The sequence below is a fragment of the Hoplias malabaricus genome, chromosome 6, assembly GCF_029633855.1.
Source record: "Hoplias malabaricus isolate fHopMal1 chromosome 6, fHopMal1.hap1, whole genome shotgun sequence".
NCBI lineage: Eukaryota > Metazoa > Chordata > Actinopteri > Characiformes > Erythrinidae > Hoplias > Hoplias malabaricus.
Genome location: NC_089805.1, coordinates 47,595,885 through 47,619,853, shown reverse-complemented (window position 1 = coordinate 47,619,853; position 23,969 = coordinate 47,595,885). Strand labels below are relative to the sequence as shown.

General features: G+C 39.8%; 1 protein-coding gene across 1 annotated transcript in view; it reads right to left on the bottom strand.

Annotated features, from left to right (window-relative positions):
* LOC136700260 (uncharacterized) overlaps positions 1 to 23,189 on the bottom strand; it is a 44,405-nt gene extending 21,216 nt beyond the window's left edge. Inside the window, exons 1-7 of the mRNA XM_066675540.1 lie at positions 23,111 to 23,189; positions 16,952 to 17,019; positions 12,360 to 12,722; positions 7,143 to 7,499; positions 6,259 to 6,348; positions 3,501 to 3,666; positions 1,555 to 1,728 (exon numbers count right to left, since the gene is read on the bottom strand). Coding sequence (XP_066531637.1) covers positions 1,555 to 1,728; positions 3,501 to 3,666; positions 6,259 to 6,348; positions 7,143 to 7,499; positions 12,360 to 12,722; positions 16,952 to 17,018 — 1,217 coding nt within the window. The 5' untranslated portion in view covers position 17,019; positions 23,111 to 23,189. The remainder of the gene's footprint in view (positions 1 to 1,554; positions 1,729 to 3,500; positions 3,667 to 6,258; positions 6,349 to 7,142; positions 7,500 to 12,359; positions 12,723 to 16,951; positions 17,020 to 23,110) is intronic.
* Between the last annotated feature and the right edge of the window lie 780 nt (positions 23,190 to 23,969).

Genomic DNA, 23,969 nt, shown 5'->3' with positions numbered 1-23,969 from the left:
TTGCAGTCACACAGCTCCAGGGCCCTGGAGGTTGTGGATTCGATTCCCGCTCCGGGTGACTGTCTGTGAGGAGTGTGGTGTGTTCTCCCTGTGTCCGCGTGGGTTTCCTCCGGGTGACTGTCTGTGAGGAGTGTGGTGTGTTCTCCCTGTGTCTGCGTGGGTTTCCTCCGGGTGACTGTCTGTGAGGAGTGTGGTGTGTTCTCCCTGTGTCTGCGTGGGTTTCCTCCGGGTGACTGTCTGTGAGGAGTGTGGTGTGTTCTCCCTGTGTCTGCGTGGGTTTCCTCCGGGTGCTCCGGTTTCCTCCCACAGTCCAAAAACACACGTAGGTAGGTGGATTGGCGACTCAAAAGTGTCCGTAGGTGTGAGTGAATGTGTGTGTGTGTCTGTGTTGCCCTGTGAAGGACTGGCGCCCCCTCCAGGGTGTTTTCCCGCCCTGCGCCCAATGATTCCAGGTAGGCTCTGGACCCACTGCAACCCTGAACTGGATAAGGGTTACTGATAATGAATGAATGAACTTTATGCTTATATTCATTTCAGTTCTTTGAAAATTAAAAAAAATGCAATTATGCATATATTTAGGGTAAAATGGAAGAAGTAGTGCCTAAAATCAGCAGAGCAATACCTGAGCAACCACCTGGAATGCCATAGCAACGGCCTAGAAACATCTTAATTAAGCAACTAACTTAATTACCATAACAACCACTTCGCGAGGAACATTGGTGCAACCAACAGCAATTAAAAGCAACCTAGCAACTGTGAAATATATTGTTGTTGTCCAAAGAAAATCGTCTCCATTATTGACCAGTTTTTCTTTACTACATCATTTGAACACAACAACTGTCCTTCACACTGTGTAAAATTTCATGATGAATGGATAAAGAGGAATGATCCAAAATCTTTTTACACTGACTTCCATTGAAAGTTAAGAATGTTTTTTTCTTCCTTCTCCCATGAAGTTACTGAGATACATCTATTTCTTTGCACAGTGACAATATTACACTATATATATATATATATATATATTTAAAAATCCATTTCAGCTCTTTGCAATCACTGTATTACCTTCAGGAAATGCAAATCTCATTCTCTTTGCTATTTTAGAGTGAGACATTATTTACAGTGAGACACAGTCACTCTTCAAAAACAAAGTTGGTTTCAGTTCATTCAAACTGGATATACTCAGTCATTTTATAGAGTTCATATAGGATTTATGTAGAAGAATTATATGTCTTTGCAGTCAATAATAAATTCACAGAGAATTTACCTGAGTGTCTCCAGTTTACAGTGTGGACTTTTCAGTCCTTCAAAGATCTTCTCCACTCCTGCATCCCTCAGGTCATTTTTACTGAGGTCCAGTTCTCTCAGAGAGCAGTTTTCTGATTCTAAAACTCACCTCAGTGTTACACACGACTGATAGCCAAGTTTACACACAGGAAGTCTGCAAAAGAAATTGAAATGAACCCCTCATTGGTGACAGGCTTAATTATTATATACAAGAGCATCATATTTCTGTAATGCTGCTATAAACACCATAAAATAAATTTTAACACTGACCTGAGAGTCTCCAGTTTACAGTGTGGACTCTTCAGTCCTTCAGAGATCTTCTCCACTCCTGAATCCCTCAGGTCATTGTTACTGAGGTCCAGTTCTTTCAGAGAGCAGTTTTCTGATTGTAGAGCTGCAGTTAAAGTAGTGATAGACTGTTCAGAGAGATTACAGCCTGCAAATCTACAAGAGAGAGGAAACTGTGATTAAAACTGACACAAACAGGACACAGAATTACTGACTCAGGTTCAGTTTATTCTCAGAATTCTCAGAATTTTCTCTTTACCTAGAATTCTAAGGAGGGTACCACTCCTTACAGCTGTTTTCACACACTGTAAACCCACAGACAAATGTGAACAGAACAAATCTTCTCAGCTGCATTGTGTACAACACAGAAACATTAGATTCCTCTGGGTTCTTGTTTTGACTCTTCTTTCTATTGTTTATATTTCAAAACTAATACTGGAAAAGGAGAACATTGTGTTATACATTAACGAACATGTCTTTAGTGTTATGGTTTTACTGACCATACATGAACATTTAGAAACGGGCAAAACAAAAATGACTTGCTGAGAAGAGTTCTATGTGAATAGCTGTGTACATCTCACCTTATTTAATAATCAGATCATTTCTGAATCATGGCCTGGAATACGTGTACACAAGGATGTAGGAGTGAGTTTGATATTTGGGGTGTATTTGCTGAGTCATAGCCCACCCAATACACAAAATATTAGCTGTAGATGAGATGAGGCAGTAAAGTGCTGCGTTTATAATGATGTGGAACAGCATTTGATTAACATTAACGTAAGAGAGTGAGGCTGTGTCCCAAACACCACACTATGGGACTTTACATACTACACTACAGAGAGCAATGATAAGGGTGGTATATCTATATATTTTATACTATTCAGAGCAGCAATGTGCAGTTTGGGACACGGACAGAGACTAACGTTAACCTGCTGAATGTTTAGAATTCTTTCTCACGACCTGAACACAGCTGATATTAACATTCACTAACTCTCAGATCCTCCTCTGTTTCCCTAACAGTTAAATACAAGCCACTCTCATAACTCTAATTATCCCATAACTCAAAATCCATGGCTGAGGTGTCCTTGTGTAAGGCACCTAACACCCAACTCCTCCTCAGACGCCATGGGTGGCTGCCTGCAGTGTGTGTTTGTGTGTGTGTTCACTGCCCCTAATCATCACCCATGTTAAATGCAGAGGTCTGCTGTACAATGACAAAGTATGAAATTCAGTTTCCGTTGAACAGGAGTGACCTCTGACCTTCATGGAGGGCACAGTGGACGCAGGTGAAGCAGGAGACACTAAAGCAGCTATAACCTGAAAAATGTGATTTTGTTGTCATTGTACAACACACTACAAATACTTCCTCCATGGCAGTAAACACACACCTGGAGCCGCGAGCAGCCAGCCCTAGAGCCCAGAGAGGAGTTGGGGTTGCGTGTCTTAATTAAGAGCATATCAGCCCTTATGGATGTTGAGGGGGGAGAGAGAGCTGACCGTCCTCCTCAAATTCCTGTCTGTCATGGAGATCATATCAGCAACATTCCAGTCCCAAACCCACTTCTCTAACCATTAGGACACGACTGTGTTCTAGTGGTCATCTTCATCAGCAGTGTGTTTTCGGGCGAAAGGTGAGGAGCTGAAAAGGAACACTGTCCTCTTCAGAAGAGGAACGTTTGATGTTTTTACAGAAGTCAGAGTGGTAGAGACTGTTTCTCTTGTATTGAACATTGCTGTGTTGTTCCCCGATGCAGTCCTGAATAATTAAGCAGTTCCTTCATGGAGTCAATAAAATATCACACAGTGTGAAGGGGAGAGAACAGAGAGCTCTGTAACCTGTTCACAGTGGATGTAGTGTGTTTATGGAGTGTACTATTCTTTCACTGGTCTGTGTCTCCATTAGTGAATGATGTGTAGGTGACACTCACGGAGCTGTTCTGCAGTTAGAGATCGCTGGGATGAGTCTCTGATAACCCTCTTCTGATGTGCTGTATTTCTTCAGGTTCAGCTCCTTCCTCACTTTCTCTGAATGGAGACGGAAGTAGGCTATGGCTGAGCACTCTGCAGGAGACAGCTGCTTTTTAGAGCGTCTGTCTGGAGTTAGAGAGACAGAGGGAGACACTGCTGTCAGTGACTGTAACTTTCTGAATAAACTACTCTCTCTGAAAGGAAGAAAACAGTTCTGAAGGCAGCGCTGCCTCTGAGGCACAGTGAAGGTAATCACTCAGAAAATAACCAATTAAAACAAACAATAGGTGGAGCTTTGTTTTCCTCCATGCTTCATATGTGATGAACTGAATGAAAGTTTGATTTAGTAAATTCTATATTTACATGGGGTTAGTTTCTCAGAAAACTGCCTGGACCTATATCTGATCTGAAAAGTCCTGCTTTACCGGTTTATTCCGTGATATTTGAAATTCTCCACCCAATACCTGCCCTATCATGTTAATCCCCACTTTTTCTCTGACAACAAATTACATTTATTCTGTCTCAAAATCAGCGCTCCCTTCACAAATATTCTGAGCAGCAATTTAGCACATTAGCATTTCTCAGTAAAACTCAGTGCTCAGTGTGTGTGTGTGTGTGTGTGTTTCACAAGGCCTTTGACAGTAAAATTTTGCAGTGTGTAAAATCAATCTCTTTTTTTAGATATGTCCTTTACAGGATGTATTTTCTGAATGTACTCCATTAAAGTGCAGACACAGGGTGTAGGACAACAGGACCTTCAATTACTGTCTGATCAGTTTGTGTGTGTGTGTGTGTGTCTGCTCCCAGCCCCTAATTTGCAGCTTGTGCTCTTTCTTCAGGCGATGGACCTGCCCCCTGCCCGGCATGTCTACCATACCTGAGTCAACTTTCTACCTCTGCCACCAAGCTTGAGCTCCTCAGCACCATTCAGATTCTGTCTCTTCAGGGTTCGTTCCCATGTGATGAGCTGCCTTCTCTCTGTCTCACTATTCCTGTGGTGCTGACCATCAGTTCCCCTTTTGGGATCCCTCTAGATCACCCTTCCATTCTCACTTCCTCTTTTAGTTTCCCTCTATGCCACTGGAATGGCACCATCACGACATACCTGCCAACTAAGTACATCTCAGTTATTTAATGCTGCCTCTCTGTAGTTTTGGACGACTTTCCCCTTTGTCGCTGCAGCACCTTGAGGACTCGAATTACCAGTCGTACCATCCTTCCCCACTCTAATACTTCTGTCCTTATCATAATCATTAAAGGACGTTCAATGTACTCAACCTAATGCTATTCATCTTCCGTCTCACACAGTGCTCAGTCATGCACCAGTTTATTAAATGTAGTTCATTCATGGACTCACTAACCCCCGTTTTCGCCCACGTACTCACGATCTGGGACAGCAACCAAACCCTTGACCAAACTACCTCCCAACCTGCCCTTTCTGTAGCACTTAATGACGAGCATGATTGTAATATCTTGGGGTTTGGCTTCATACACATTCCAAATCCGCCCTGAAATCCTTCCCAAAATCATTTCACCTACCTGTCTCAGCCTTTACAGGCGTGGTCTGTACTAGAAAATAAAGTAATAGACATTTCACTGCAGCTGCTTCAGCAACACAGCATTATAAACAGAAACAGCTGGATCTGATTCAGTAAAGAGACTGACAGGTAGAACACAGTCATGAAACAGAAGGTAGAAACAGCTTCATGTAAACAGTAACACTGCTGTGAATGGTGGGAACGTCAATAATAATAAAAAATAATCATTTAAAAACATTCATTCATTCATTATCTGTAACCCTTATCCAATTCAGGGTCGCGGTGGGTCCAGAGCCTACCTGGAATCATTGGGCGCAAGGCGGAAATACACCCTGGAGGGGGCGCCAGTCCTTCACAGGGCAACACAGACACACACACACATTCACTCACACCTACAGTTACTTTTGAGTCGCCAATCCAACTACCAACGTGTGTTTTTCGACTGTGGGAGGAAACCAGAGCATCCGGAGGAAACCCACGCAGACACAGGGAGAACACACCACACTCCTCACAGACAGTCACCCGGAGGAAACCCACGCAGACACAGGGAGAACACACCACACTCCTCACAGACAGTCACCCGGAGGAAACCCACGCAGACACAGTCAGAACACACCATACTCCTCACAGACAGTCACCCGGAGGAAACCCACGCAGACACAGGGAGAACACACCACACTCCTCACAGACAGTCACCCGGAGGAAACCCACGCAAACACAGGGAGAACACACCACACTCCTCACAGACAGTCACCCGGAGGAAACCCATGCAGACACAGGGAGAACACGAGAACACACCACACTCCTCACAGACAGTCACCCGGAGGAAACCCACGCGGAGACGGGGAGAACACACCACACTCCTCACAGACAGTCACCCGGAGGAAACCCACGCGGAGACGGGGAAGAACACACCACACTCCTCACAGACAGTCACCCGGAGGAAACCCACGCGGAGACGGGGAGAACACACCACACTCCTCACAGACAGTCACCCGGAGGAAACCCACGCGGACACAGAGAGAACACACCACACTCCTCACAGACAGTCACCCGGAGCGGGAATCGAACCCACAACCTCCAGGTCCCTGGATCTGTGTGACACTACCTGCTGCACCACCATGTCGCCCATTATTTAAAAACATTTAAATGTAATTAAGGAAGTATGACACTGAATTACCTTTGAAGAGCCACACTGTAACTGCAGCCAATGTAACGACAGAAAGTGAAATACAGATGAACACAATCTTCCAGGAATGAAAACCTCTTCCTGAAACACACACAGAAACAGAAACAACAACAACAATAAAAACAGTAGCCTTCTGTGGACATAAGAAGGAAATCAGAGTTGAAATCGGATTATAGTTTGTTAGATGAGAAATATGATTGTTATAAAAATATAAGCGTTTGATGAAGAGAGTTTAAAGTGGTGTCCTTCTGCTGAAAGTGTGGTTTATATTCATCATGAATTATCACACAATTAAGAGCTAGAAACAAGCTTATAAAGCAGATATGATAGAAATAGCCTCGTCTGATTGATCCACACAGTTCAATTCAGACTCTGAGCTCCACTAACTACATCCAGTTGTGATCTGATCCAGAAATCAAGATTCAGGAATGATGAAAACGAGAATAAAACGTATCCACATCAAATGCAGGGGATTACTGACAGACCCTCACAGCTCTACACACTCACAGAGAGCTCCACAGTCAGACACACACACATACATACACACACACACACACACACACACACACACACACACACAAATACATGTCGTGGAGTTTGTGGAGTGTTTTTTTTTCTTTCATTTGAATGAACTGCATTTTCTTTACCAATAATTAACGAGAATTTAAACATTTTACCAAAATTTCCCTCATTGTTTTTTTTTATCATATTTTAAATTCAGTAAATAATCTATTACTGTGCTGTTCACTAAACACTGGACACAGCTCTGAGTTCTACTTTCTAAGATCACAGTGGGTCATAGGAATTATGACCAATGAGGAATACAGTGTTTACAAATAAACAACTGATAATTAAATAAACTGTGAGGCTCTTACCTTTGACTTCAACGCGAACAGATGTGTCCACATACCAGAAACCCCACTGAACAAAACACTGGTAAACTCCCTCATCAGACGCTCGCACTGAGGAGAGTTTCAGTGATGTGTTTCCATTCCTCAGCTCTTCTTTAAACAGAGCTGTCCTCCCTCTGTACGACTCCATCTGCCGTTCATTCCTATCGCTTAAATCTTCATAGAGATGAACTAGAGTGTCAGACTGAGTCAGTTCCAGTCTGGACCACTTCACTCTCATGTCCTCAGCACTGTCTCTGGGTTCAAGAGAACAGGGCAGAACCAGATCTTCACCAGCTTCAGCAACAAGAGCAGTATCTGCCCCAACTACCGTAAAAAGCCCTGGAAAAGAAAATAAAGCAATCAACAAAAAAACAGTGTTTCTCATCTTCTGTTTCCTGCAGCGTTTCCCTTCCACAGTGCTGTTTCTCCTGCCCCTCCTCACTGTAACACCCTCTCACTCTTCACTGAGCAGAACTAAAGCAGAGGTGTAAATACAGTGAAGAGGCTGGTGACACTTTTACTGATTACACTTCACACACAGCAACATCAGACTGTTTACACAAACATTATTAAACATTAATGATTCAGGAGAAATAAATCACCCTGCTCTGACCCACACTGCACCTGGAACTCATTCTCAACAACAGTTCACTCTCACTGTGATTGGATTCATTTAACAACCAACATCAAATAATTTAGGTAAAAAAAAGTTAAAATTATTACTATTTAATGTTATGTAGATTTAAGATAATTTACTGATGCCAAGAGAAATTGCTGTGTCACCGAACTGTACATAGTGCACAAGTCATATTAGTCACAATGAATAAGACGGGTTTATACCATTTTGAAGTGGACGTCACTGGCAGCTGCATGCATAATGGTGGCAGAAAAAACTAACAGAGTTAAATAAGTAAGATCCATGAAATAATGACAAAATACATCTGTGTTGTTGGAAGCCGGAATAGAAACGGAAAAACAAAAAAGACAGTGTGAAGATTCAGCCTGAGCTCTGATCCACGGCAGAATCATCTGACAGTCATCATCGGCCATCCGAATTTGGGCCGAATATGGGTTAAACTCGGCAACCAGCGCAATTATAATTATATTTGGCAAATCGAGCGTTCCCACATAGCAGGTGGCTCCAATCCAGATCCGTTTTTCCTCCGGCAGATCCGCATAATAGTCAGCTACAGTTAGCGGATCTAACCCTGATCCAGTCCGGGTTCTATCTGTGATTCTAATCTCGGACGTGTTCACTGATTTGCGGCCGCGCCTGGCCCGGAGTCACTGCGCGGATCGGAGCCGCACTCAACGGTCTCTCCACCAACTGCTGCAGCCCCCTCGGTTCTCTGACACTTCAGGTGAGTAACAGTCAGATTTCTGTTAATTTAATTGTTTATAATCGCCCTTCACGATATGAAGTGCTTAAGAACGACCAAGTCTCATCAAATAAAGACGGCGAGCCACTTTTTTAATGCTTCCAGATGTTTTAACACAACGTTAGCCATCGAGGCTTTCCAAAACTAGCTTTATTGTTAATATGAAACGACGATAATATATCTGTATGAACGAACTTCGGTAAAAAGTAATTAAAATCAGTAAAGATGTGTTGGTGAACTGCTGCAAGTTGTTGCTGAGAGCTACTGTAAGTCCTCCCTTAATCTCTATGCACTACAGGTGGTGTTGTAATTACAGCAGGTATATATAGCTTGTAGCTACTTTGTGGCTGTTTTGTTACTCACTGTAGCCCATCTGTTGCTGCAGGATTCATCACTCTACCCCGTCCGACAGTGGAACCCACCATGGGTTCTCCGTTCTCAGTACAGCAGTGACACTTACAAGATCACAGTGGTGTTATTGAGGTTTTTACATACATCAATGTCACTGCTGGGTTGAGTGTTCCTCCAATCAAGAACATCTGGACAGTTACAGCTGTGTGATCAGAAACTGATTCTGGCGATCACAGACTATCACACATCAACAGATGAGCTATAGTCTCTAACTGTGCACCAGAAAAGTGGAGTTAAAAAGGGGATTCTGATATACATTGTTGGAACTGTATACAGTGTCAAAACAGTACTGAGTTCTTAATGTGTTTTGCATCAATATATTTATTTTTCAGACATCTTTGCTTTACTGGAAGAACAGACTGACACATCTTTAAGGTCTGTTGCACTGTACATTTTTTTACGTTTGTCATTTTTGTTCATACGTAGGTTTAACTGAGTAATTGGATCAGACAATAGAATGTGCTCTGCAACCCAAGAGAAGTTAGGTAATAATAGTCTTTGTATTTTCTCTAAATCCTCATGCTGACACCATTGGTCTGTCACAAAACCCAGTGAACTGTCTAACTACAGAGCATATTCACAACGAGCCCGCTCCTGACACGTAGGCTGTCCCAATTCTAGGTACCTCATTATGCTGTCTAGTAAGATATCTTAATTTGGCTGAATTTTAAGGCAGCATCAAACCCTTCTTTAGCTGTGAAGGCAATCCCAGGATGCAATGCAAGAGCAACTCCCGTCTATTTCACTCTTCTCCCAGAGCAAAAATAATTAAAATCACAATAAACACTGGAAGATTAGAATCCACTGTGCTGAAACGCTGAGGCGACACTAGCCATTGAGGTAAAAACAAACACTTAGTGCATGCAGTGGGCAGGAGAAGTTAAGAAGGCGGACAAGTTAACAGGGCTGAATGTTACTAATCATTAAGTTATTGCTAGTTTAAGGGTTGTTCTTATTTTTTGTTGTAATGTATTGGTTAAGAGAACTTCTGAAAACAATCTTAATGTATGAACAAATGTTCTCTTCTCACCCTGCAGATTATCCTGGGAGAGCAGCTCACTTTGCTGCTGGAGGGTTATGGGTTGACATCTTCTCCTTTATAGAACAAAACTGAGGTTTTCTATTGACTGATTTTCTTGAAAACGTTAGCACACCATTTTTTTCCTTTACATACACATTCTTAGTGAATGAAAGGTTACATGACATAATCATTATTTTAGTTGATAAACGTGAATCTGTTAAAAAAGGCATAATCAATAGTGCACAAACCTGTATTACCATTATTAATCAAACTATCAACAGTTGATCTAATCTGTTTGAGCTCATTCAGAGGTCTTCAGGGAGTGTTGGTGAAATGTAACTAATCTGTAGGTGATGAACCTTGGAGGTAGGTCTGGGGCAGTATTACAGGAAGGTTCTCTGTTTAGCCCCAAGTTAAGATCTGACCGAGTCAGGTTCACATTTTTCACAAAATCATATTATAGAAGCAAGTACTTAATCTTAATTTAGGAACATTATTTTTTCTCACAGCTTATCTCTCGTAATGAAATCCTGATCTACTCAGTCACCATCAACAGTTCAGTCATGACTCTTACTTAGCAACCACACACACACACAGTTTAGAAGTGAACACATAATCAAAATAATGCAAACGAAATACAAGCATTAAGTAAGCTCTATGAAACTATTTAAATTTGCATCTCCCTTTACTTGTTAAGGGGGCATTACTCTTTCCCAGTTTCCGTTTCGCAAAACTTTAAACAGGCTGTGTTCTGCGCTTCCTGTCAGTAAATCACGCACATATATATAACTCGTTTATACTCTTAATGAGCCATCTAGACATAAGGCGTTTACCGGTTTCACAGTAAACCACAGTACAAAATTCCTGACAGTTAGTGATACCGTTTTAATGTTAATGTTACCTTAAGATTCAGCATTAAACAAAGATAGGAACAGATTCCCAGTGGCCACAGCGCCACACTGCACACGACATGGGGTTTTTTTTTGTGTGTGTGTCAGGAAAAACATGGTGCAGTGACAAATCTCACCTCCCCATCCTGATTTCATTTCAACCCTCAAAACTGTGGGAAGTGAAATCAGGACAGGAAGGTTAGACTTAGAACCACACCAGAGTGAGTGAAAACTGAGGAGTTGCTAATGGACTAACATTAACTGTTTATGCTCTTGTAAGCACATGTGTGACTGTAGTAATGTGTTGGCTTAGTCACAACAAATAAGATGTGGCTTGCAAAAAATAATGTATTCTAGCCAGAATAACAAACTCGCTGCCCATTCCACATTAAATAATTCCACACGCCGTGAATGTCGCTATAATGTTTAGTGCCCCCTGCCCCCAACCTTAAATCGAGAATACATTTCTGAGATCCTTTCTACGTTAAACTACATAAATGAGATTTCAGAATTAATACGTTTCTTTAATATGACCCCAGGGTACTGAATACCTTAAAAAATTAACATATTTTTTTATTATACCAATACGTTTTAAAGCATTTTTTGTGTAACATAATTTAATTCAAAATTCAAATTTTCTCTCCGCATACTTTTGGATACAGTATCCCCAAGAATAGAACAAATAGATGCTTTTGCAGCGCTTTTTCTTGATGGAGCTCATTACGAATGCATTGACTAATACATTTGGTCAGAAACTGGTGTACTTAAACACAGAAAAACTATAACCTAGTCATTTAATCTTTGAAAATCTAACAAAATCAAATTTTTTGTTTTAAATTGTTATTTAACTAAATAGTGAAATATTTAATATGTCCAAATCATAATGTAAAGTGTGTGTGTGTATATATATACACATATATGATTTAAATTAAATTTGATTTAAAAAGAATACAACAGCTGGAGAAAATGTGGATCCAGGCCACATCCAGGAGAAACAGATCTGAAATATCGATCTGCAGATCTGGGCCGGAGCTGGACCGGATCTGATCCAGATGAGGTGGCTGACCTCGGATCATTTTCTTGATGGAGCCTAAACCTAAAGGTAGTCAACATTAACCTTAACAAGTAACTTAGCTAGCATACAGTTAGCATTAGCGTTATCTATACATAATACAGTAGTTTGCAGTGATGAAATGGTAATATATTTGGATAACTGTGCAGTTTATAAGTGCAAGAGTGACTATACTGATACCGCTGATGTCCATACTGGGAGGAAATCTAGAGAAAAGTTTATGATACTCAGTGAATATGTGTAAAAAGAATTTTGTTACAAGTGTCTAAGGGGGGACTCTACTGAATAAGATTAGTTTTTCTACAATTACGATCTGGCTACACATTCAGCTTCAGTGCAGAAAAATAATAAGAATCCTAACAAGAACGATAGTGTTATACAATAGTGTTAGTGTTTGGATCTCTAATAACTACACAGTCGACTCACCGATAACTTTTACATGAAGAGTGATGTCATCATACCAGGATGTTGATTTGTCCTGAATGAAACACTGGTAATCTCCTTCATCAGAAGATTCGACTGCTGAGAGTTTCAGTGAAGTGTTTCCTTTCTTCAGCTCTTCTTTAAACAGAGCTGTCCTCCCTCTGTACGACTTCTTCTGCTGACCATATATCTCTCTTTGACCTTCATACAGATGGACTAGTCTGTCATCCTGAGGCAGATCTGTTCTGATCCACTCCACTGTCATATCCACAGCACTGATGTTGGGTTGGAGAGAACAGGGCAGAATCAGGTCTGTACTATATTCTACCACTAGAGGAACATCTGGACCAACTACTTTAAAGTGCACTGAAATGAAAAACCACAACATAATATTATAATATAATAATATTTGTGTACAAAAATGTTAAACAGTTTTGCCTAAATTATCCTTCCACGCTGTTCCAGTGTAGCACAGGCCTACTGCAAAAAAACTGAATATATTCAGTATTTGGTTTAGTATTCCCAAATAATTAGTTCACTACTAACTGGCAGTGTTATTAATAAAGCTGGCAAAAAGCTGTCTGTTATTATGTTAGATGTACTTGGTAGTACAAACTTGGCGAGTTTGACTCGCGAGTAGACCTGTCTTTGACCGGGTCTCTGACCAAAACACAAAAGGAGAAGATGGACGGCCACTGCTGCAATGCTACAAGGTCTGTGTCTGCAATGCTCCAGAAATGTCCACGCTGCTCCAGGGATATGTAAGGTCATGTGGTTTAAATCCTTTCATAGCTCAGGAGAAACTACAGCCTTTTTAGAATTTAGGGTCATTTTCATAGAGAAATTCCCTCATATTAATCTACCTACTCCCTCGTGTACCGCTGTAGCCCAATTCATTATATGAATGTATAATCAATATTCATTTGATATTACATTTAATAAACCAGTTGTGTGATTAAACCAGTACTTGGTTATTGGTTTGTGTGTGTGCACCTTTCTTGTACAGAATTATTACTTTTGAGTCAGATTCAATTTTGGAGCCAAGGACCTACAGTGGGTCAATGAACATAATTCATTAATAATAATTAATTCTAGCTAATTCTGCTGTTATCTGTAAAGACACTGGACCGGTAAAGACACTACATATTTAATGACTCTTCTAAATCAACTCAACTTAAAAACCTACAATTAATATGGAATATGGTACAGTTATGTTCCCTGTGAAATCTAATTTAAAACAACAGCGATGCTCAGTACACACACACACACACACACACACACACACACACACACACACACACACACACACACACACACACACACACACACACAGCAGGTTAAACGACAGAAAGTTACTCAACCACCACAGTGCAGGAGCCCTTCTATAAAACACATGAATATAGATACAGGAGGTCCACGGGTTACGACACATCTCCCATTTACTGTATAAAGCCTTGTTTGGACTGAAGTGGTTTTGCGTCGTAAACGTCGTAATGTGAACTTCGTGTGTGGTGTGGCGCGGCGCGGCGGAAGAATACACGGTTACGCAGCTCGGGACCGAGGAGGATAGGTGTTAGGTTAGGATAAGTGCTTACAGTATGTTATTTACGTACAATTTGTACGTATGTTCCGACTTACACCGAAAATCGGTTTACGATGCGACATAGGAACGGATCAACATCGTAAGTCGAGGACCCCCTGTACAGTTATTCAGCATCTGAATTTATTACTGAAACACAATGATAAACGATTACAAGCACATCTCCCTTCCTCGCTCCCAGAGCTGCTTTATGCCGCTCTCCAAAAGAAACCCGGTGCTGCGCTAATTAGCACCCCTCTAGAAATCATTCATTCAGAACCAGCAGTAAATCTGTGACACAAACACAAATAAACTACAACTAATACACTTTCATTCATTATCTGTAACCACTTATCCAATTCAGGGCCGCGGTACTAATAAACTAAAAGTATAAAATTAAAATGTACAGAAATGTACAAATAACCTACGATAAAGAATTAGTTTTGCTTTAATCCAATGTGAAATTACAAAAACATAAAATTATCTGTTAATAATATACATAAGTTTAACAATTTTACAAAATATCTCAGGCTGGTGACGGGATTCGTGTTTCACCATATCCCTTATAAACTCTCTCAGTCTCTCACACAGCACATGAGTAAAACTATTCTTCTCCTAGTACACGTAAAGTAACTGGAGACCATTCCGTAACATGAATTAGAGCTTTGAGGCAGAAGCAGCCAAATTAAACGTGTTTGTCTCAAACACAAGACTTGTTCACCCCTGTCAGCCAATCACAGTCCCACACGGGGGGACTACTTACAGTTCTGCAAGGATTTCCACAGCATGCTTTGAACTACCCCAGTAATACAACTGTGTTTTATTTAAAATAGTTCATATTTTGAAGGGATCAGGATTTTTACAATTGCTAACAAGTGTTTACCAATATTTAAGATACTTTTTCTAAACTCTTAACACAGCAACATCACACAAGTAACCAAATACTTCATTTGAACAGTTGCTGACATTAGAGAAACAGCAATACTTTACTTCCCATGTGTCCGTTCTACCAGCAAACAACAGACGTTATGACATCCACTGGTTTTTAAAATTTACACTTTTACAAGTCTTTTTTACTGGAAACTACTGCATTTTTGCTTGAGTGTCAAACGTGCATTTTTGGTAACATATTCTCTAGTGAATGATTAATATTTACTGTATGGTAGACAACGAAGAGTTCATGACAGACTGCAGTAAGGTGTTTATATGCAGTAGGGTCATGACATTGAAGAGATCAACAAAATATCCAACATACATGGCCCCTGGTCCCAAATGTGTAAATATGGAATACACAAATACAGTTTCTCTGTCCATGTCTCCCACGTGCTTTCTGTTTAGGTTTTGGCCAAATGCTTGTTCTACTCATTGGTCCTAGCCACACCTCCTTCCTAATGTGACTGCTCCAGGTGTTGTTCGTTAGTATGAGTTTAAAAGCCCGGTCCTTAGCGTCTGTGTTTGTCGGTCATTCGTGGTGTTTCTCTCGTCATGTTTTTATGCTGGTTTTCCCTGAGTCTCTTGTTCTGTCTTTCTCATTTCTCAGGTTTTCCTTTGCATTAGTCTTTGTCTTTGTTAGTGTTATCTAGTGCTGGGCGATAAAACGATATGGATTTGTTTCATGATTAATTTTTGCTTGATAATGATAAGCTTTGGGTGATAGAGTTCCATAAACCTTCATTTCTATTCCCGGTTAGCCCTGCTAATAAGCCATGCTATTATTGTAAATTAATGTAGGAGACTGCATTAAATTGAGTGTAAACAAGACTATAGGTTTAGTTCAAGTGCTTCTGTATATATATAATATGATATATTCTCCTGTTTACTCTGCTTTGAGGTGTATTTTGTCTGGTATGGTGACCCCCAGTCACAGGGAGAACCTTGACTGTCCTTAGTCAGTTAGTCCTTGTGAAGCCTCACTGGCCCAAACTCCCTCAGACTCAGTGTGTACTTACACCCACCCCCTATTAACTAATGTTACATGTGTACATTTTTCTCTTGGTACTTTGACTGTTTGGGATGTAATGTCTATCCACACATGGGCTTGGCCTTAAGGCCTTGTACTTGCAAACTTTGCCTTGTTTAGCCTCACTTGGCCAAGCTGCCCTGTTAGACTTTTTTACACCATGTTCTTCATATTTAAGGCTCTCTTTTATGTTAAAATGTTGTCAGGCAAACAGACTAATTAAATGGCATAACATTACGATATAAAATGGCATAATAATAAGAGTATAATAATATTGGAAATAACCAGGCATCGTGAATATACACATTGACATTCAGTGTTTAAACAAACTTACCTTTATGAATTAAACTTTACATTTTGGGATGTTATATTTAATGAACAAAATGTGGTTTTGAGCAGAAAATGAACTATTTGGCTACTTGTGTGATGTTGTGTTGCTGTGTTAAGAGTTTAGAAAAAAGTATCTAGTTATTGGTAAAAGCTTGTTAGCAATTATAAAAAACTGTAAGGGTATAATTCACAGCTAGTTGTGTTTAGAGTTTTGAAAATGTGACTACAGATTGGACAAATTGATGTTAGCGACAGTATAAAAATGTATTTGTGGTCTATTTACACAGAGAGGCCATAAGTGAATCTATTTTCATGAAGCTACACTCTGTGGTGGTACCCTCAAAGTTTCATCTTCAATATCTTTAGTTTAGGAAACATTTGTACCATATTCTGTAATAATTGTAGATTTTAAAGTTATGTTGATTCCATGTGTCCCATTTCATATCTAGGATTTTTATTATGTTCTTTAATTTTACATAGTTGATTAATGAAATGTTACAGATATTCAGTTCTCCTTCTGAAGAAGATAAAGTCATTTACAGTTTGCAGCACTGACAGAGGGCCAGCAGCACCTCATCTCTGTTAGAAGTGACCCCACATCCACAAAGGGCCACTGTAACCATATCATCAGTGTTATTCATTTCACTAGTGCCTCTACCTACAAACAAAATCACAACAAATGTATTATATATCAACACTGCCTTGTTCAGTAAAGTGGACACGTACCTGCTGCAGTCTCCATGAAGCCAGAGATGATCAGTATCACACTCAGAGTCCCACTGAGAAACTTCATCCTGAAAGAACAGTGAAGGTTCTGCTTTACTGGGTTTAGATTTACAGGAACAGAGCACATTAATAAACACTTCTGTAAACGGGTCAGTTTAACAGTGTGGATCATTTCCTACTGCAGTCCCTGGACAGTTACAGGACGACTGACCCACACTCTTTACACTACACAAGACATGAATGATCCCTACAACAAAACAGGAGCAGGTCTAAACTGTAGAAACAGCACAGTGCTGCTGTCTGAACTCAACTAAACCAAAGAGGAACTACTCTAAAGATCCACTGACCGTATGGAGCCTGAGGAGTCACTGACTCCACTTTATTAAATTAAACCTGTCTCTAATGAGGTCTGGGTAACACTTTATATTAAAGCCACGTGAACTGACAGTAATTAAGTCATTAACTCGTCAGGAAATAATGAAGCATTAAGCAGGGACAAATGAATAAGTGGTGTATTAATAAGTGTAAGTTTAATTTACTCAGTGTTAACTGAATATAAAGGTAATAAAGGCTTTTTGTGTGAATATATCAGGAATTAACATTAATTATGCTGTTTTCACAAGAGACCCACTGTAAATAACCTCAGAATGTTATGAAAGATTTGCTTTGTGTTTGTGTGTGTGTGTGTGTGTGTGTGTTTTAGAGTAGTATGTTGAGCTACTAGATGAGTCAGAGTTGTAGGTTCATTTATAAAAGCCTCATGAAGGGTCAGTACCACAATGACTAGTAACCGCTGTTCATATCAATTATTCATTTTTACAAGTACACTGCAAAGTACACTGTGGTAACATCAGTGTAACAGCCTCAAATGGCAGATTGTTTTTATGAAACAGCAGTAGATACAGATGATAAAATACACTGATGTTATAAAGTGATTTATTAAGATTATTCAGTTCTCCTGCAGCACTATAGTTTTGTTGCATGACTACGGTTGCTAGGCAATTTGACAGGAATTATAGCTTCAATACGGAATTTAATTGTTGTGAGGCAGTCATATACAGGTTGTGTTTTCTACAACAGTTTCACACATTTCAGTGTTATAGTCTCAATCTGAATGAATAGAAATGATAACACTATGGAGAAGAAGATGACAGGGTGGAGGTATAAACAGAACACAGGGGACTGGGAAAACAGGGCGGAATATTCCAGAATGCTGTGAGCAGTGGATCTCTTGTGAAAACAACATAATTAATGTTAATTCCTGATATAGTCACACACTGAAGAAAGCCTTCATTACCTTCATATATATATATATATATTTTTAATTGACCTTTATTTCACCTGACAAGTCATTAAGAACAACTTCTTATTTACAATGACAGCCTGGCAAAAGGCAAAGCCTTTTGAGACATATAACAAAGCTATATACAACAAAAACAACAGAAAGCAACAAGAGAAACCAACAAACAGAATAAAAGACATCCACTACTGAGACGAGGATGAGAAATGACAGTGAGTGAGTATCCATGTAACAATTACAGTTATCAGCTAAAAACACAGTAAAAGAAATCTTAAAAGCCAAATATATTTGAAATAAAGTTGACCAATCTTAGTGTTTTTTGGAGCGAGTTCCAGTCCTTAGCTGTAGCTGACTGAAAAGAGGACAGACCAAAAACTGTATTTGTTTTCAGGGCTCTCAGCGTGATAAGCTGGGCAGAATGAGTGTTATAACTAGAAGACAGAGTCTGCAACAACTGACAGAGATAAGGGGGAGATAGGCCGAGAAGGGTTTTGTAAATCAGCATGTACCAATGAATAGTACGACGGGTGTGCAGTGATGAACAATTTACTGAAGAGTCAGTGATGAGTTTTAAAGGGAGCGTTTGTAGTGAAACGAATTGCTGAATGAGAGTATATCCAGTTTGTTCAGTATGCTTTTTTTGGCTAATCTGTATATTGTGATGGGAAAATGCATACTACACCAATGAGTAATATTGATAATGATAACACAATATATTCAGTGAGTAATTATACTAAGTAATCTTGATTAAATATTACTAATAAACTATTAAGGGACATAGGACATGTTGTGCGTGTAACCTTATTACATTGTGACCCAGGGCACGACCCAGGAGAAACTGTTGGAGGGGGGAACAGAGAGATTAGAATAGGGAAGTAGGTCCCTAGATAGATTTGGAGAAGAAGTGAGAAGTCCAATCAACAAGCTGAAGAACATCCTAAGTACAGCCTGAACTTGACCTAACCGTCTGCCATCATTTTGCTGACAAGTGAAATAGAAGATAACAAATATATGCCAGTTAAGGGAATGTCTGGGTTTAAGAAACGAGACATGATGTAATAACAACCGAACGGTACACATGATGCTTGGTGTACGTGCAGAAGGGGCACATGACAGTAGGGTGTACGTGACTGGAGTCCTATATATACTGCAACAAATGTTTGAATAAATTAGAGATTGGTGTGAATTCTTGACTCTGTGTCTTTGTTCCTCTGATTCTCCTTTCTCCTGATTTCTCTGATATATTGCCATAGCATATATTACATCACCGTAATCTAGCATAGGGAGGATAGTCATTTGAACTAAAATTAATTTAGCTGAGTGACTTAAGGAGGCACGCATTCTGTATTAAAAAACTATTTTAGACTTAACCTTAGACTGTAGCCTACTGATGTGAACTGAGAAAGACATTGTATTGTCTAACCAAATACCTAGATATTTATATACTGTAACCTGATTTATTTTAATGCCATCAGGAGTGAGAATAGTTTGATTTATCTGAGGTACAGAACCCTTCTTGCCAAACCACATAACCTTCGTTATTGCTTAGTATTGGTAGTATTCAAAAGATTCTAGTAGGAGAAAGCTTGCTGAAAACTATCTTGGAGTGAATTAATTACAACCTCTGGAGAGGGGCCAGCAGCATAAAGAACTATCATCAGCATAAAGGTGAATGGATGAGTACAGAACAGAGAAAACAATTATTTATGTAAATGGTGAATAACGTTGGGCCTAAAATTGAACCCTGAGGAACATCTTTCTTAACTGAGGGAGTATCTGAAAGGATTTGCTCCATCTTCACACACTGAACCCTGTCTGAGAGGTAGTTTGAAAACCATGCTAGAGAATGGTCTGAAACTCCAATGCTGCCAAGCCTATCAATTAGAATCACGTGATTAACAGTGTCAAAATCTTTAGCTAAATCAATAAATATCGCTGCACAATATTGTTTGCCGTCCAAAGCAGAAATTATGTCATTAAGAACTTTAAGGGGGGCAGTTTTGTGGACTCAAAGATAAACCCAGAACCTTTTTGGATCAGAACCACAAGAAGAGAGCTGCTCCTTAAAATACTCAGCTTTAGCCTTTGGAACAGCTTGAGTGGCCTTATTTCTAATTAGTTTAAAAACTAAATAATCATCAGGAACTTTAAATCTTTGCACCTTACCAAAAGCACATTTTTTTTTTTACTGTAAATGTACTGCAAACTCACAATCAGACCAAGGGCTGATATGGGTTTTTATCATTGTTTTCTTAAAACAGCACCAGATTCATCATAAAACAAGTTCCACGCATCATTTACAGAAGGAATTAGCCTGAATCAAGACCATATTACATTAGACAAATAATATAAAAAAGCTTGAGGATCAAAGTGTTTAAAATTTCATTTATAGTTGATCTGTACCTTTTTAACAAAGACAGGTTTTATGAACAGAAGAGTAAAGAAGCCGTGATCACTAACATCACTGCAGAACACACCAGACTGATACTTATGAGGGTAATTTGTAAGGATAATATCAATCAGTGTGGCCTTTAGAATGTTTCTGGAATCATACCTAGTAGGAGGAGATATGATCTGACTGAGATTTAAAGAAACAAACTGCAGCAGAACTTTGTCAGCTGGTTTAAACATATCCCAATTTAAAATCACCTAAAAGAATAAACTCTGACCTAGTAAACAGAGTAAAAAAAGTAAAAGTAAGGTTAAGGCATTGCTTAGGGCTATAAGGGCACAGGCTGGAGCAGATGGAGGTTGGTAACAACCAGCTACATTCAAAGAGAAGTTATTTGACAAGTTAATACTAACAACTAAAAGATCAAACACTTTTGGAATAGATTTTGCTAAAACAACTGAACGCTGAAGCTTTTCCTTGGAAAAATAGCCACACCTCCACCTTTAGAAGATCTATCTTGTCTAAAAAGTTTATAACCTGGCAATAATTTTTTCCGGATAATCAAAGACTTCCTCAGTCAGGTCTCCGTTACGACCAAAATATCAGGTCTGGGTCTGTAAACCCAAACTTCCAACAGATCCACTTTTGCTAACAGACTTCTTACATTAATATGTAGAAAGCCTAGATTTCCTCGATTACAAAAATCATCAAAACAGATCACATTTCACATCTCAGCTTAGAATCAGGGCCAGGGTGGACATGAACATTCCCAGAAATAATAAGCAAAAGAACAAATAGTGCCCGGCAGAGTACAGAGAAATCATTGGATGGGTGCTCCCTGCCCCTCCATTTTAACGTTTTTGATGGCAACACATAAAATAACATGGTAGCAGCTTTGAGTCATAAACACACCGATAAATGTTTAAACCAAGAATCCTATTCACAATCAATGAGTCAAGATCTCGGTTTTGATTAAAAAACAGCATTTGATTTATAATCAGGAAAACTAACTGACTTGTAAGAATCCCAGACAGTGGCTTGAGTTGAGGAGGATATCAGCACAAAAGACAATAATAAAACAAACTCTAGTGTGTATATTAATACAATGGTACATGCTTTAGTTAACGCTGAGTAAATTAACCTCACAGTTATTAATACATAATTTATTCATTTGTTTCTGCTTAATGCTTCATTATTTTCTGACGAGTTAATGCCTTAATTAAAGTCAGTTCACATACATTTAATATAAAGTGTTACTGAAATCTATATTCAGGGTTTTAGTGTATTTATGTGTTTATGAAACATGTGTTTATTTGTAAAATAGAAAACCATCAGAAAATAAAGAGCACATTAACTGTAATATATTTAAGTGTATTTACATCACACTCTGTCAGTCACTCACTCTATGAGACAGAGCTTCCTCCAGATTCACTTGTGTCTCTCACTGACTCCAGTACAAACCTCCTCTAAACAGAGTGGGAATAGACCACAGTGATGTTCTGACACAGCAGGACAGACCTCGTGTCTGAGTGTGTGCTGCTTTACACACAGCACAGTCTACATCCTGCAGTAGTTTAGAGTCTGGAGCCGTTCTCCTCTCTCTCTCTCTCTCAGCACAGTGTACATCCTGCAGTAGTTTAGTTTAGTTACCCCCCCTCCCCTTTCTCAGTGCACACAAGCAGCTCATGGCTGTCAGCCTGAGTCTCTCCTAATCTTTACAAACCATGCCTCGCTCTTTTCTCCTTAGACACTTCGATTACACAGAGGACATGCCTCACCCTCATCAGTCCACACCCTCACCCTTTCCTCATCACCCTTTAGAATTGAGGGATATACACTGTGCTAACTTCAAACACATACATACACACACACACACATATATATATATATAAGATTTAATGTTAAAACAGCTTTCCATAGAGACAAAGCAATATATGGCTTGTGTCTATACATTAACATTAACATTTTAACATTAAATCATGCGACTGGGTTTACATTACAGATATCTGCAGTTCATTTATGACTAGACAGTTGTAAATTAAGATATCTCTAATCATATTTTGACTAGGCCTATTTGAATTATCATTAATTACATTTGGACCAGTGTAAATGACTTCAAATTTACCATTGAGTTCAATGGAAGCGCCAAATCAAGATTTCTGAAATGAGTTACTGACTCTCATAAACTTACATTAAATATATCTTTAATTAAATACGTTTAGTTGTTGTGAGAACACACACGTTCATCCTTTCACTCTCATGTAGCCATCCTTTACAAATCAAGGTCATTTTACAGCATTATAGTTTTTTTTAGTCTTGTGTCTAGAGAACTGTAGAGTAATGCACTGAGCAATGATTCTGTACACTTCTACTGTCCTGTAACTTTCAACTACCAATCACATTGCTGCACCTGTTTTATTATAATTATTGTTTATTATATTGTCACTGTCCAGTGAAAACAACCTACCAAAATAGTAACTTTACAGGAGAATGAACAAACCTTACATCCTGCAGTAGTTTAGAGTCTGGAGCCGTTCTGTCCTCAATCATCCACCACAGAGTCTGTGCTGATCAGCCACGAGGTAACTGACCACAGTCTGTTCACTCTCTACATCTCTCTCTCTCTCTCTGAGGTGATCTGAGGTAGAGGCGCGTGGTCAGAGCGTTTCTGGGCTGTAATCTATCTTTGATTTTCTTTCTCGATAGAGTTTATAGTGATTAAATTTGTTTAGATTTGCTGTGGTGAGGTATAGTGTGTTACTGTGTGAGGTGGTGAGGTTGTTTGGGGGTTTGGCTGCGGATTTCGCGGCGGTGTGTGGAGATGGCGTCCCTCCTAAGCGAGAGTGCGCCGTCTCAGTCGCTCCGTCGCGGGATCAGGTGCGAGCCAGGACCCGGAACCTCAGTGGTGGAGGTTCTGGTGGGGGTGGGGGAGCTGATCGGTTGTGAGAACATTGTTTCGGCGTCGAGGATGAACCGAGCGGTGGTGGTTTTCCTGGTGAATCAGGGTTTTGTGAATCGACTGGTGGAAAGTGGAGTGTGGGTGAGTGGAGTGTTTCTTGCGGTGACGCCGGTTGTTGCGATGTCGGTGAAAGTCACGGTTTCTAATGTCCCGCTGTTTATTCCGAATGCGGTTATTGAGCGCGAGCTCTCCCGGCTCGGTAAAATAGCAAGTGGGTTTAGGATGGTTCCGCTCGGGTGTAAAATTGAGTCTCTTAAACACGTTCTGTCGTTCCGTAGGCAGGTGTTTATGTTTTTGAACGTACCGACGTTGAATGTTTCGTTTAGAGTTTGGCACGAGGGCAGGTCGTTTATGGCTTACGCTGCCA